The sequence below is a fragment of the Cygnus atratus genome, chromosome 3 (genome assembly GCF_013377495.2).
Source record: "Cygnus atratus isolate AKBS03 ecotype Queensland, Australia chromosome 3, CAtr_DNAZoo_HiC_assembly, whole genome shotgun sequence".
NCBI classification, from domain to species: domain Eukaryota; kingdom Metazoa; phylum Chordata; class Aves; order Anseriformes; family Anatidae; genus Cygnus; species Cygnus atratus.
The window spans coordinates 1520763-1535550 of NC_066364.1; the positions used below are offsets into that span (position 1 = coordinate 1520763).

General features: G+C 65.3%; 1 protein-coding gene across 10 annotated transcripts in view; it reads right to left on the bottom strand.

Annotated features, from left to right (window-relative positions):
• Positions 1 to 14788, bottom strand: part of EFR3B (EFR3 homolog B) — a 37500-nt gene that overhangs the window by 18634 nt on the left and 4078 nt on the right. For 2 of the 10 annotated variants that reach the window (XM_035563670.2, XM_035563669.2), the window contains exons 3-5: positions 4081 to 4157; positions 3213 to 3340; positions 178 to 328 (exon numbers count right to left, since the gene is read on the bottom strand). In XM_035563670.2, coding sequence (XP_035419563.1) covers positions 178 to 328; positions 3213 to 3340; positions 4081 to 4157 — 356 coding nt within the window. Of the gene's footprint in view, positions 1 to 177; positions 329 to 3212; positions 3341 to 4080; positions 4158 to 6983; positions 7219 to 12128; positions 12657 to 14186; positions 14300 to 14788 lie in introns of those variants that run through there. The other 8 variants (XM_050709446.1, XM_050709445.1, XM_035563672.2 and 5 more) reach the window with 7 other exon arrangements.

Here is a 14788-nt window from a genome sequence, read left to right on the forward strand (position 1 = left end):
GGGGCTCAGAAACCTCACGCATCGCAGGACGCGCGGGGGGGGGGACATCCTAAACCCTCACCCACGTCCGCTCGCCCCTGTCCCAGCGGGGTTTTCTGCCCCGGCCCCGCGCAGGGACTCAGGGGCCGAGGAGAGGGGCAGCAGGGCGCCGCCGCCTCCCCCTGCGCTGCTACTCACCGAGTTGGTCCCCAGGATCTGCAGGTTGGGCTTCTCCGACTCCAGCAGCTTCGCCACCATCTTCAGGAAGCTCTCGACGAAGAGGTTGATGCTCTGGCAGTGACAGGCCATAAGGAGCTGGTCCAGGGCCTCCATGGCAATGCACACATACCTGGGAGCGGGCAGAGGTCGGGGTCAGCACGGGCGCAGCCCCACGGCCCTCCCTCTTCCTCCCTCCTCCCTCCCAAACCGCCCAGGTGCTCCCCAGTAAAGCCAACCTACCGCCGACCTTCTGCCCCAGCTGACCCAACGGGGCAAAGTTTACATCCCAGATAACCTCCGGAGGTTGTTAGGCTGCTCCCAGCATCCCTCCTCCTACGGAAGACTCGGCTGTCCCGGGACCAGGGCTGCAAGCAACACCGTGCAGCCCTCCCTGTATCCCCTCTGGGCTCCCCTTGCCTTCAGCCAGTCTTTGTGTCCTGCGGGGGAGTGCCGGGACAAAGCGGGCTCCGCATCAAGGGCAGCAGTCCTCGCAGACCCAGCCCTGGCCAGGGAGGAGGGACAGGACGAGGCCGCACTGCTGGTGGACTCAGACTGACGTGCTCCGAAAAAAATTTCACAGTTCGGCACAGCAAAGTATATTCACAGGACCGCCGAAGTTCCTGGGGCGAGAAGCATCTCCTCCAGCGGGAGCTGGATCCGGGCTCTTTATTAAACCGTTCCTGCCACACTCCTGCCTCCAGAGGAAGCCGGAAAGCCCCGTGCCCAGCGCCGAATCTCAATCGCGGGCCCATTCCGGAGGTGGCGACCGATTACGCAGCGACTGCGGGACTTGTCGGGTGTCACTTCACGTCTTCGAGACGAATTGGACCGGCTGCTCGCGGCGGCTCTGGGGAAACCTGCCGCTCGCAGGCTGGCCCCGCGGCACTCGCTGCATCTGGTTCAGGAACGCTGCAGCGGCCGGAGCTGCTTGTGCCAGAGCTGCTGATTGCCCCCTGTGCACGCGCAAAGCCCAGGGGAGAAGCAAACCGCGGCCTCCGACCGCTGCCAGCAGATATTTATTCCGGCTGAAGGTGCCCAAAACGCGCATGCAAAAAATAATAAAAATAAAAAAAGCAGTGACTGCACAGTTTCTTGCCTCTAACTCCTGCAGGACCTTTGATGTACCCGAACACCTGACATGGATCCAACGCCAAGACACAGAGCGCAGCAAACTTCCCATCTCTTTACCACCTCCCCCGACTCCTGTTTCTGCGCAGCTCTGAATCAAGCACCACAGCAGCTTGCACCGGGCCAGGATCTCCTGCCGCAGCCGAGGAAGCGAGAGGTGGCAGGCACAGACCTGTGCTCTTTATACCAAGCACGATTCATCCTTTAACCTCGATTTTGTGCTCCGGCTCCTCGCGCGGCCAGATCTGCCCGGGTGACACCCAGAAGCAGCTCGAGGCAGCGAGCTCACAAGGAGGCTGAGAAGATCTACCCGTGCCAGCCCTGAGTGCACATTAAAGGGCAGCTGGGGAGGAAACTGCCCTCTCACGGGAAGGAATAAGTCCTAAACTTCCAGGTTCCAGCTGATACAACACAGCAAGACTGATCCTTTCTCCCGAGGCCCCAGGAACTGGTGAAACCTGGCTGCATGCTCGAGTGGAGCTTGTCCTTCAGACACCGCTACAGCTCGTCCAGATACCGTGAAAATCAGCAGCCGAGTATTCCTGGGTCTGCCAGGCTCCGACCCATCTGTCGAACTGGGTTAAAAACGGCCCAGAGGGAAAAAGGGCACGAAGAGGTGACCAACGAGCAGCAGGAAGCACCAAGCCCCTTTCTGGTAGGAAAGGAGGCTGAGAACAACGCCACGCGTCCGATATTACCGCGACAGCGTGACCTCTCCTTTGGGGACGTTTCAAATTAGGCTTCAAAACTTAGCCTGCACGCACAGGAGGACGGGGAGGGAACACATCCCCCCGCCAAGGCCTGCCGTTAGATGTCAAACCTCTCCGACAGCCTTTCTTCTCCCAGCATCACCAGCAGAGCCCCGTTAACAGCCGCCTAGCCGCGGAACACCGGGCAGAGCTTTGGACGTCCCGTCCCTCCCGGTGACGGGTGAACGCGGACGAGGCTTTGAAGGTTTGCCAGCTTTCACACTTCCGAGGCGGGCCGCTGGCGTCTCTCCCCCCGGGGATGGAAGGCAGGCTGGAGCTCGCGCCACGAAGCTGAGCCGTGGCTTTGTTCCGCAGGCAGCGAGGATCAATCCAGGAGCTGCTTCAAAGGGAAGGAGCCCCCCCGAGCTCCCCCGGTGCTTCTAATCAGGGCACTCGGCTGTTTCCAGGCGGGTGCTGCCTCTCCCTGCAGTAAACACGGCAAAGCCTTGCGGGGTGGGAACGTGGAGAGAACGGGGCGCAGGCAGGACCACGCAGGACCAAGCCGGACAGAGCACAGCAATCCCCAGGCAGCCCAACGCATCCCCAGCACGTGCTCTCCCGAGAAGCATCAGCACGCTGCCCCTCGCCCTTGGTCCCCCTCGTGCCACGTCAGCGTGGCTCAGCGGAGACGTGGACGGGGTGCGGCGCACCCAAAACGGTCCTGGCTAAGCCCCAGCAAGGGCAGCCCCACCACGGACGTGCTTGTCCACAGCCAGACTTCCAGCTGGCTCTGCAAACATCACCGTGGGCTTTTAGAGGCCAGGAGGGTGCCGCAGGCTCCTCGCGATGTCCCGGAGGGACGACGGCAGCCCCGCGGCTGGGGACGAATGCTGTACACACGCAGACCCCTCGAGCAGAGGCATCACAACCCCAGGGGAATGCTGCGTGGCTCCCAGCTTGCCCGGCCCCTTGCAACTTCGCGAAGAGTTTGCGCATCCCTGCGGGCTCCCACACCTCACTTCCGGAGGCGGGACACGCTGCAGTCCCTCCGCAGCACGCTAAAAGCTTCGGGACACCCTAGAACACGGATGAGCTGGGTACCCCACACATCCCCCGTACCCAAGACCCCGCTCCTATCTTCTGGCCCGCCTTTATGTCGATAACAGAGGGGCACCGAAACAGCCTCCCAGCCCTCACCCGTATCGGTGCCGGCTCACGTCGCGGATGAGCCGCTCGGAGAGGTAGGCACCGATGCGATCCAGCTTCTCCGGGGCCGAGAGGGCATAAAACGTCAGCTTCTCCATGTTGGTCTTCACCAGCCCATCCTGAAAGAGAGCAAGGCAGGGCGTCAGGGCCTCCCAGCCAGAGCCAGCGAACATCAGGAGTCGCAGCAAACCCCGGCGGCGACGGCAGGTGCCCAGAGCACCCCAGCCACCTCCTAGCACTTCCCCACTCCTTGGACACTGGGGAACACAAACGAGGGCTGCATTTGGCCCCAGTTTAGTGCCCTCTGACGTGCCACAGCTGAGGGAGGGTGACCCTGGTGGAAACCTCCCCCGAGCACCCCACGCCGTGAACACAACGCGAACCATTTTGGCAGCACCTCGGCTGTGAAACGGAGCCAAAGAGCCCAGGCTTGGGATGCTCCAGGAGCAGCCGGCAGCCCTTGGGCGTCCCCGTCCCCCACTCAGCGAGGAGGCAGCACTCGGGGCACCGACTTCCCCGCATCCGGGCGGCATAAGCAGCTTCTGGGCCGAAGCTTTAAGAGGGCCCCGCTCTCAGAAGCTGCTTTTCCTCTCCTGCAAAGGGGGACGAACGCCTTCAAGTCCGGTCCCCGTCCACCTGCCCCAGCACGTCTGGGAATAGGAAGCCTGTCCTGCAGTGAGGCTGGAGGAGCTGCTTCTGGATTTCTGCTCACAAACCGGATTTGAAGTAAAAGCACTCCTCGCCACGCGGTTTTACGAAGGCAGAGCACCCCCCGCCTCCAGGGAGCTGTTTTGGGCAGGTCACGTCGCATCCCCGCAGCCCCGCAGAGCACGGATGCACGAAGCAGCGCCTCGTTTACCTCTGGGTCCTCGGGGAAGATGTTGTCCACCAGTCTTTTGTAGCGGGGACGCAGGGCGCCGCAGCAGCCGCACACGCCTGGAAGAGAGGAGACGGAGCTGGCGAGCAGGGACAAAATCCTCAGCTCCTGGGCAAAGCCCTGCGCGGAGATGCCCTCGGTGGAAAAACATCCCCGGATTCAGCGGCACCGACTTGCAGCGCAGGGCGCCAGCCTGCTGACAACCCAGCTTTTTGCAGCCAAAAGAAAAAAACAAAACCGGGAAGAAAACCGCAGCTGAGAGGCAGGGAACTGGCTGTTGACCAGCGCCATTTGACGTGGGACCGCAGGGCTGCTTCTCTCACCCGAGCAAGCAGCGCCCTGAGGTACAAAGCTCCCTTGAACGTGGGTCTCTGCACCTCAGGAGATCTTCCGCAGGTCCTCAGACCAAGAGGGAAAAGGAAGAGAGAACATCTCGTTGCAAACTGTGAAAGGAAAATGCATTTTCCTGTTCGCAGCCCCCACGCTGAGCTGCCGAGCACCACCACGCGCCCCTGACTCTCCCCCTACCTCCGGGCTGCGGGACGGCACGGGACAGCAGTCCCTCTACCCCACAAGGACACCAAGCCACCCGTGTGCCTCACGGTGCCACCCCACAACCCACGGCGCCGCGCTCAGCGGTGACAGCGCCGGGTAAAACCACCCGGAACCGGGGGCAGGAGCCGGAGGCTACCGCACGCAGCCCCTCTTTTTGGGGTGCCTCAGCCGTCACAGCAGCTCGTCTCGCCATGCGCGGGCCATGCCCTACGCAGCCTCTCCAAGGGCCAAAACGCCCTGCGCGGGGCGCTAATTAACCTCTCCTTGATTGGGAGCAAAGCCCCAGCCACCAAACGTCCCAAACCGGTTGCCCTTCCCTGCTCCGTTTTTGGGGAGCCGCTAAGGGGGAAGGGATTCCCTGTAGCCTGGGTGTTTCTCCCTCTGCCACACCACGTTTCTCAGGGCCACGGCATATCCCCAGCAGCAGCCGGAGCGCTCCCACCTTCAGTCCCGTGGGACAGTCGTGCCTCCGTCGCGCTCCCACCCATGCCGAGCACGGGGCCGGCTGCAGCACAGGCATCCAGCACCCCGAGCACCTCCGCCCCGCCAACATCCCCTGCGCAAAGCCACGCCAGCGCTGGCCGCCGGGAAATACCTGCGGAGCTCGTTCATTTAAAACAAAACAAAAACCAAACCGACCCCCGAAGATCGGTGGACGCGCTGCCCTCCGCACCCCCGGGTCCCCCCCCCGGGCTCCAGCCCCGCCGCCGCACGAGGCGTGTTTTCCTGGCCATCACCGGGATGCTGCCCCCCGCGGAGCAGGATGCTGCCAGCCACCCCAAAGCCCCGGTGAGGCGTGAGCAACGCGGGGCTGCTTTTTGGCTAAGGGGACAAAGCTGTGCCGGGGGGGGGGGGGGCAGCCGGCGACTGCCCCCGCTGGAAGGCGGCACCGCGCCGTGCTCGCTCCTGCCCGAGCCCTTCGCTTCCGGGGTCCCGTTTGGGGTGCCCAGGACCAGCACTGCCACGAAGCGGGGTGGCACGGAGCTCCTTCCTTCTCGTGCTCTCCCTGCAAAGCCCTCCGCTGTCCTGGCTCGCTCCCGGGCCGCCGCACCCGCTGCGCTCCTTCCTCTCAGCTGCCTCGCATCGATTGTCCTTTTTCTCCCCGAAGCACCTTGAGGCTGGCCCCTAAATAAATTCTCGTTCGCCTTTCGCGCAAACGAGCACCTGATGACCTCTCCCCTGAATCCTCCTAAATGCCTTCCCTTCGCCCGGGACAGCGGAGGCAGCAGCACGACTCGCCCCACCCGGCCGGGTCCCAGCGACCCCATAAAGCCGGGGCCCGCCAGCTCACCCTACAAAACAGCCGGAGGGCTTCCCCGGAAGCGATCCCATTGAATCCCGCAGCCTCGCGGGCAGTCATCCCCCACTCCAGCAGCGGGACTTCGGAGCATTTCTCAGGATTAACCCCGGGGAGAGCAGCCACGTTCCCAAGCTGCCACCCTCGCCCTGATGAACGAAGCCAGGAGCAGACCCAGCAGGGATCCATCGATAATAATCACTTAATTAAAGCCAGGGCCTTCCCTCTCACCCGGCGTGACCCCTTCTTCTCCAAGAACGAGGCTTTCGAGGCCTCACCTGCGGGCAGAGCAGCAGCAGGACAGAGACGAAGCCCCAGGGCGCCTGCCTTGGAGGGGGGGGGGGGGGGGACCAGGCACCGCCACCCCCCCAAGGGAGCACTTGGAGCTCTTTTTGGATGGGGAAGGCCAGCACCCTGCTGCCCGCACCCAAAACCACGCTGGGACACCCGTGGGCAGGATCCCACACGGCCCAGCTCCAGCCAGAGGGAGGACAAAGCCTCGTTCGGGGCAGCAGCTGCGGGCACGACTCTCTGATGCCTCGTACGAGGGCCGAGCTCACTGCAGCTGGGCGCTCCCCCCCTGCCTGTTTGCATCAAACCAGGAGGAACCTTCCCGTCCCGAACCCCTGCCTTCTCCCAGTTTTGACCCAGCCTGGACAGACAAACGTACGCACAGACAGGGCGACCGCAGGTCTTGAAGAAACCGGAACAAAAATAGCACGGAGCTTGGAGGAAACAGAAGGTTTTTCCTCGCTTTATTTCCCCTCCCCTAAGGGCTCTCCAGAGAGAAGAAAATAAATAAATAAATAAATAAATAAATAAATAAATTCTGGTCCCAATATCAGCTGTTTGGGCTGCACGGAACGTCCCCAGACGCTCCAAATCTTAGTGCCGGGGCTGGCAACAACCCCCGCGGCCAGGCTGGCGCCACCAGCAGCCCAGAAGAGCGGCTCCCCTCTCCCAAACCCAAGCCAGCACCCCAAAGAAAAGCAATTTGGGGGGGGGGGGGGGGGACGCCACAGACGCACTGTACCTGCTCCGGCCACGTGCAGCATCTCCCAGGAGCAGGCAGGGCCGGCGGCGCAGAGCTGCAGCGCGGGGCTCAGCACCCAGCCGCTCAAAGCCATCGCGGCCGGGGCTCGGGGCGCCGCTCTCGGCCTCGCAGCGCCGCGAGTGGGGCCGGCCCGGCGGTGGCGGCAGCAGCAGCATCGCTGCGGGGCGATGCTCAGCCGAGCGGGAGCAGGCGTTGAAATAAATAAGGGAGCTTTCAGCGCGGCTGCTGAGTCACCGAGGCGGCTCCGATGGCAGCTGGGAACGCGGCGCTGGCTTCGCTCCGCCGGCGGGTGCGCGGGGGTGGTTGGGGAGCCGGGCGTTTTGGGGAGCATCCCTGGGGGTGAGAGGACAGGGTGCAGGGGTCGGTCCGGCAAGGTCGCCGAGGGTCCAAGGCTCTCATTCGAGGCTGCCCCTCGTTAGCGTCGCTGGCAGATGAGCAGCGTGGGCAGCGCTAACAAGGCGGAGGCTCGGCGGGTCGCAGCTGGCCCCAAAAGAGCAGCCGGGGATGAGGGAGGCGCGGGGACGGACCCGCGCGGTGCTGCGCGCTCTGCTCCTGCCGGCAGCCTGCAGCCGCGAGAGCCACGGACGGGGATTTTCTTAAAGAACGGGGTAAACCGAGGCACGGAGAAACACGACGTGACCCCCTTCCGCCCCCCCCCGCGGAGGGAATAAGGTGGGGAACCCACAAACTCGGGGCTCCCGCAGGCACCCCGGTGACGTGCGCGATGTCACGGGTGTCACCTCCGCCTCGCACCCCCCCCCCCCCCAGGGGTCACTTTTCGGGCTCCTCCTCGCCGCTCTCAGGTCACATCTGTGCTCTCGCCGGGGGGCGAAGCGAGCCAAAAGGGCCCTTTGCTTTGGTAGCTCCAGGAAAAGTCGATCTGATCGGGGATAATTACGGCGTTTTCGTCGCGGAGATTGCGGCTCTCCAGCACGACCCCCACTTTGCTGCTCCAGCGCCCCGGGGCTCTCAGACAAACCCACGGCACGCACTTCCAGGAGAGGGGGGGGGCGCTGGTACCAGCTGTAACGGGGGCTTTTGGGATGGCAGAGCAGCCAGGGGAGAGCAGGACACAGCTCCCAGCCCGTAACGGCCGCGCACTCTCCCACCACGCGCTGACCTTGACCCGTTCCCCATGAACCCCCTCCCCTCTCCCCATTTTAGCGGCACGCCGGCGATAAACCCCGCCGAAAAGCCTCACGGGCGCGTTGTTCGAGGCGTGGAATTCCCTTAATAAGGGCACTCCGACTGATCGCAAATGAGTCTTAATTAAATCAAGCAAAATCCCTCGTTCAATCCAATCCGCCGTGAAGGTCGCTCGCTCAGCTCCAGGCAGCAACAGGGGCCCGAACGCAGGGAGCGCGCCGCCGGCCCACTGCCGTCTCCCCCCCCCCCGAGCCACGCACCAAACCAGACACCTTCCCCTAATCCGCTTAGCAAAATCTCATTTACGTGCCCGACGTGAGAGTCTCCTCCGTGCCCAGCCTCCGAATCCCTCGGGACTTGGGCACCCGGCGGGTAAACCCGCCTGGGGCGACGGGCGAGATCTCCGTGTTAGAAATGACGTTGGAAATGGCACCGAGCGATATTGGGGCTGGCCCCGGAGACCTTTCGGTCCTGGTCCCCGCAGGGCAGGATGGAGCTGGGAGCCCCAGGTCACGTCAAGAGGGGAAAAGATATCGGGGAAGGCGAGAAATAAGCAATGCCAGCAGGGAGAAGGGGCAGATTCGGAGATTCGGCGCCTCGATGGGTGCTGGTGGCTCTGTCGGGCACCGCTTTGCGGGTCCCGCTCCTGCCCCAAAACCACCCCTGGAGCCACGAGTGAGCGCAGCGGGAAGCCCTCCCAAGGGAAAGGCTTCTCTTAAGCGTTCCTCTGAGCTCCTGTCACCAACTGAAGAAGCAGGAAAACACCACCAAAAACCCAGCTTCGGTGCCAGCAGGCCCCGCACTGAGCCAGGGCGGACCCCGATGTAAATCGGGACGGCAGAGCTGTGAAGCACGCCAGCAAGTTCCCCTCTAATCGCATTTAAGAGAGCTGAAAGCACCGGGCACCGACCAAAACCACAGCCCAATGTCCTCGCGGCACCCAGCGCCGGAACGGGGTGAGGCTGCGGCAGCCCCCGAGCCAGGAGGGGAGCTGGACGCCAGCCCGAGCCGTCCACGACGTCCCCGTGCAAAGAAAGAGCAGCCATAAAAAGGTGAGAGGCCCCCCGGCTCCGACGCGTGTAACGGGGCAGGCAGAGCTGGGGAAGGCGCAGAGCCTTTTAGCCGAGCAATTAAATCTGCAGCTTCCCCCGGCGCTCCTCCGCACCTTGCTCTTGCCTCACCTCCACCGGGGCACACACCATGGCCTGGGGGGGGCCAACACGTCACCCCATGACGGTTCCCCCACGCGGTGACCCTGCGGGGGAGCTGTTTTGGGGGCCAAATCCAGGCTGGTTTTGGTGCTGGCGTGGCTGAGCCCCATCCGGATTTGCCCAAACTCGCCGCTTCCTCCTTGCTCCCCGCTTCCAAAGGCGCGCGGGCCAGGCCGGGGAGACGCGCGCGGATTCGCAGGGTCTCGCCCTGGAGAGGTGCGGAGCACCCAGCGCCACTGCCGGGCCCACCCTGCCCAACCTCAAGAAGAACCATCGCCTTGTCGAGGTACTCAGGCATCAAACGCGGCTTCAGCGACCCCAACGGTACGCGGGGGGGGGGGACGTAAACCGGCCCCGCTGGCGGCACGCATCCCTGACGGATCCGGCCACCCATTATTTACGCTTCGCCACCCGGCTGAGCCCGCCGGGCCGACACCGCAGCACGCGCACCAAGCTTCGCCAGCGGCCAGACTAATTAATATTTCGCTGCGGTGATTAGACCCGGGCATTAGAACCACAGCGACCCCCCTGCAACGGCGTTAAGGTTGGCGTCAGGCAGCGCCGAGCCGAGGGGAGGAGAAGGGGAGGCAAGCGCCTTAAGGGGCGGCCGGTTTCGTTATACAGCACACGGCAGCGGGAGAGCTGGGGGAGGGAAGAGCTTAAACAGCAGGAAATTTCACTCAGAACTCCGGCCTCGGCTAGCAGCGCGGCTCCTCCACGCGAGACCTTCGCTGGGCACGGCGTGGACGCAGGGGTTTTGGCGCAGGTCCCGCACGCAGGGCGGCTGGCAGAGGCGGCCTCCGAAAATCCGCTCAGTTAAGCTGACTTAGTTAAGTCAGCTCTTAGTTAAGAGCTGGGCTGAGGTCCGCAGCCTCCAAAATCTGCTTAGTTAAGAGCCGGGTTCATTGTGTGAGCCCAGGCCCCTGCCCCACGCGGCACAGAGGAAAAGAAAAGGGGGAAAAAAAAAAAAAAAAAAGATTTGTGCGCGTCCCACAAAAACGCGGCGAGGTTTAAGGCGAGACGCTGAGCGGACGCCTTCTTGTGGCTCCCCGTTTCCTCAAGATTTGCTAAATCAAAGCCCGCAGCTAGTTGTAGTTTTGGCAGGAAACGTAACCAAACGGCCTCATTTAGAGAGAAGTGAGACGAAGGCACCAGGGCCACACTCCCCTCCATCCTTCCTGAGCTCTTGGCAGCCCCTGCGGAGGGAGGAGGGGGGAACAACTCCAGGCGCCGGGGCAGGGCGCCCTGCCACAGAGCCACGGCGCTGCGGAGAGCTCAGCACCCCTGGGAGCGCGTCTGCTTGTGCGATTACCGCTTGTGCGACCAATTTCCAGAGCCCTTAAGCTGTCGGGCTCGACGAGCTTCGACGCGAGCAACGCCAGCCACCGGCCTGGCACCGTCCCCTCCGGCGCTCGCTCCGGGCAGAGGAGTCCCCGTCTATCACTGCGGCTGTCCGACGCTGCCGGACGCGCGGGTGCCGTCTGACGTGTGCCCAAAATAAAGCCCTGGACGCGACCGCGGCCGTCGAGCTTTAGCCCAAACCCGAAGGAGAGCCGTGGCTCGGGAAAGCCCCCGGCGCCGCAACCAGCCCCTTTTCCTCCACGAGCGCTGAATTAATTCGCGGAGAGCTTAATTGCACTTCGCGTCCCCCTGCTGAGCCATCCAGTCCCAGCGAGCGCGATTTATTTAGCGCAAAACCCATCCGCTGCTGGCTGCGGCTCAGCGGCACGCTGGCAGCCCCGGGCAGCTCGCAGGGGCCTTGCTGGCGCCCACCGCCGGCAACGCCTCCTCCCCGGGTAGCCGAAAAGCCTCCTTTCCCCCGCCGCCGCAAAAAGGGAACCTCTATTTCCAGCTCCTCTGGCGTGGGAGGAGAGAGCTCGTGCCGGCAGAAAGCGCAGGGAGGGAGCGTGGCGGAAACAAACCCCGTGGCTGGCCGGGCTGGGGACGGCTCAAAGGCTGGCCCCGCAGCTCCGACGGGGCCCCACGGCTGCCAAACGTAGCAGGGGACGGCCAAACCCCGCTGGGAAGCGCCCACGGGACCGCGAACTCCATCCCGTCCCCGGCGTTGCCGGCTCTCACCCCACGCTCTGCCCGTGAAGCCGGTCCCGCAGCCTGCCGGCCCCCCGGGCTCGCTCGGCCTTTCGCAGGGATTTCGGGTTTCAGCCCCTGCCTCCCGGGGACCGCGGTGCACAAAAGCACGGGCTTCCCCTGCGGGGCCGGGACCATCAGAGAGCCCCCAGGCACGGGGCGACCAGGCGGGATCCCCAGCCCATTAGCAGGACCCCAGCTCCCGTGCCGCGGAAATACCCCGAGGAGGAGCTGATCCCTGAGCCTGGCTCGGGACAGCGAGCTCCCACGGGAGACGGGAAGAGCGAAACGAAGGCCGGGCTCACAAAGCCACGCGCCTGGTTCGCTCGGCACCGGCTGCCCGGGCTGGGCTCGCAGCTCAGTTCTCCCATTTTCACCGGCGGCTGGGAAAGGAAACCAGAGGCGGGCAGAAACGAGGCAGAGCTCCCCCCGAAGCCCTCGCCTCGTGCACACGAATGCCAGCGCCGCGGGATTAGAGGGACGGATGTGCGGGGCGGGAGGGCACCGTGCCCCTAAAGCACCTCCCCGGGAGCCAGGCAGGTCCCCGAAACGGAGCGAGCGTCCTGCCCGCAGAGCGAAACTCCCCCAGCAGGCACCCACCTAATCCCTCCCGCAGGCCAAGGGGCGGTTAAAAGAGAGATTAAAGAGATACCGATAATCCCGCGCATCCCTAACGCACCTCGCATCATCCGAAGCATCCCACGGAGCTTTGCCAGCTCCTGGAAGCTCTCCAGGCCCGCGAGCCGCAGCAGCGCCCGGCGCTACGGGCGAAGGGACCAGCCTGGCGTTTGTCCTCAGCTTCACATTCAGGTTCCCCGGGGACGCTCTGCCCTTCCTCACGCTACATCCTGGGAGGAAACGCCGCGGATTTGGGGATTTCGGAGCGGGGGCATCCCCGAGACCGCGGATTTCGGAGCGGCGGAGGAGCTGCGGCCAGATGTGGCACGGGGTCACCTCCCCGCGGGCATCCGAGGGACGAGCGGAGGGCGTCACACCCCAACCACGCCACAAGCCCGACACCGGGGGGGCTGCCGGGGCTTTTGGGGTCTCGCAGCTCCAGTTTGGAGCGCTGCTGCCATCCGGGGCCAGACGGACGGGCTCGGCTATGGCGGGCAGCGAGGGGCCGCGTGTCCCCAGGGCGCGCAGCAGCCGCGTTCACCGCGAGCTGCCCCAGGGCAAGGAGGGGAAGGAAGCGTCCCCCTGGTTCTGCGGGTGGAAAAATACCGGCTCGGAGACCTGAATGACTCAACGGGAGGGCCACGGAGGAGTCAGCACCGTGACGAGGGGAGGAGAGGAAAAAAAGGAGAGGAAACCAGGCGTCCCGCCTCGGCCTCCTTCCCCGTGGCCCCGCTAGGTGGAAATCCGCTCCCAAACCCGCCGGCTCGGCTCCTCTCCCCCGTGCGGCATCCCAACGCGTCCCCGCCCCGCGGGCGGCCCCGGCGGGCCCCAAAAATCGAGCACCCCGTCACGCAGGGGACGGGGGAAAGCACCGTGCCCACGCCGCGCTCACCCCCCGGCACCGCAGCCCCTCGCTGAGCGGGGGCTCAGCCGGCAGCGACCCCACAAACTGGGGGCCCCGGGGACGGGGGTTCCCACCTCTGCAGCGCTCTCCCCCGCGCCGACAGCTCGGGAAGGATGCTCGGGCAGCAGGGAGGGAGGATTTAAGAGCCCGCTGCCACCCGGCCACCCCCCCCCCCCCCCGCCCCGAGCCCTTCCCAAAAATCTCTGCCCCGGGGCGGGGGGGCGGCCAGCTGCTCCCCGTTACGCCTGGCATCACCCCGCTGCGCTTCCAGGGCGGCCTTGGGGTCGACGAGCTCCGAACACCCCAGGGTGCGTGGGGGTACATAGGGCCGAGCTCTACGTCAGGACCAGCAAGCCCTCAGCGTCGCGGGGGGGGGGGGTGCTCGTATATAGGGCCAAGTCTCTCCTGCTATGGGGTGGGGGGTGTGGGACCCGCCCCCCCCCAAGTAAGCAGGTGGAGCTGGAGAACCCTATACAGCACTCCAGGCTTCCCCACACAAAGGACTGGGAGATTCCCCCGTAATCCGGGGTCAGCAGTCCCAGAAAGGAGCTTTCCCTCCCGGCCCTGGGGAGCACACCACCCCGGGAACCTGGGCTGCTAATGCGGTTAATGGGGAGGGGGGAGGTTAAAAGACCCCCCCCCCCCCCCCCAGGAACAGGGCAATGCCCCACTGATAAAGGGGGTGTACAGCCCTTTATGGGACCACCGTGTGTGTCCCAACCCCAAAGAGGGGTCACCCCCCGTAACCGGGGGGACGCACGGCCCTGTACAAGACCAAAGTCGTCCCCCCCCCCCCCCCCCCAAGCCCTAAAAAGTGGTCACCCCCCAATAACTGGGGGCATGCCCAGGACGGAGGTGCCCCCATCCCAAAGAGGGGGCACCCCCCAGCCACTATGGGGTCACGCAGCCCTATATAGGACCGAGGTTCCCCCAAGCCCTCCGAGGGGGCTCCCCCCAGAAAACGAGGGGGTGCCCGGCCCTATACAAGCCCGGGATCCCTCCAACCCCAAAGAGGGGACACCCCCAGCAAGGGGGGGGGGGGGGACCCCGACCCGGTACAGGACGAGGCCCCCCCCCCCCCAAACACCGGAGCGGGGACACCCCGGGGCGCACGGGGTTGGGGGGGGTGGGGGGGGGACGCAGAGCCCGGCCGAGGTGCCCTGAACCCAACGCGGGGGTCTCGCACGGCCCCGGCCCGGTTCCGCAGGCACTCACCGTACATCGCTGCTGCTGCCCCGCCTCGGCTCGGCCCGGCCCGGCCCGGCTCGGTTCGCCCGAAAACGGCGGTGCCCGGGCCCGGCTCTGCCGGCCGGGGGCGGCACCGGGGAAAAAGGGGGGGGCGGCACCGCAGCAGCGGCTCCTCCCGCAGGCACGGCTGCAGCGCCCGCCCCTGGCACGGCTCGGCACGGCTCGGCTCGGTTCAGCGGGGCCAAAGCCCTGCGAAGGAGCAGGGGGAAGCCGCTTGCAGGTCCCTGCCGTGGGACGGTGCCCCCCTGAGTGCCAGAGCCTGGATGTGGGGCGTGGGCGTGAGACCCCCCCCCCCCCCCCCCCCATTTGGGGTTGGGGCCGCTGATCGCTCGAGGTGCCCACAGAAGGCTGCAGGAGCCCCCCCCGGCCGCCCACGCTCGCTCATCAGGCAATAGCTGACGCCTCCCCAGTCCCGCCTGGGGGGAAGTTTATGCTTTAATTAAAACATTTCGGGAGCTTAATCCGCCTCGCGGGCTCCCCGGGCGGCGGAGCTGAGCCCCCCTCCCCGGGGACCGCGGGGCTGGCACGGGGGACGCGGCGGCTGCCACATCGAGGTCTGGGGCTGCCGA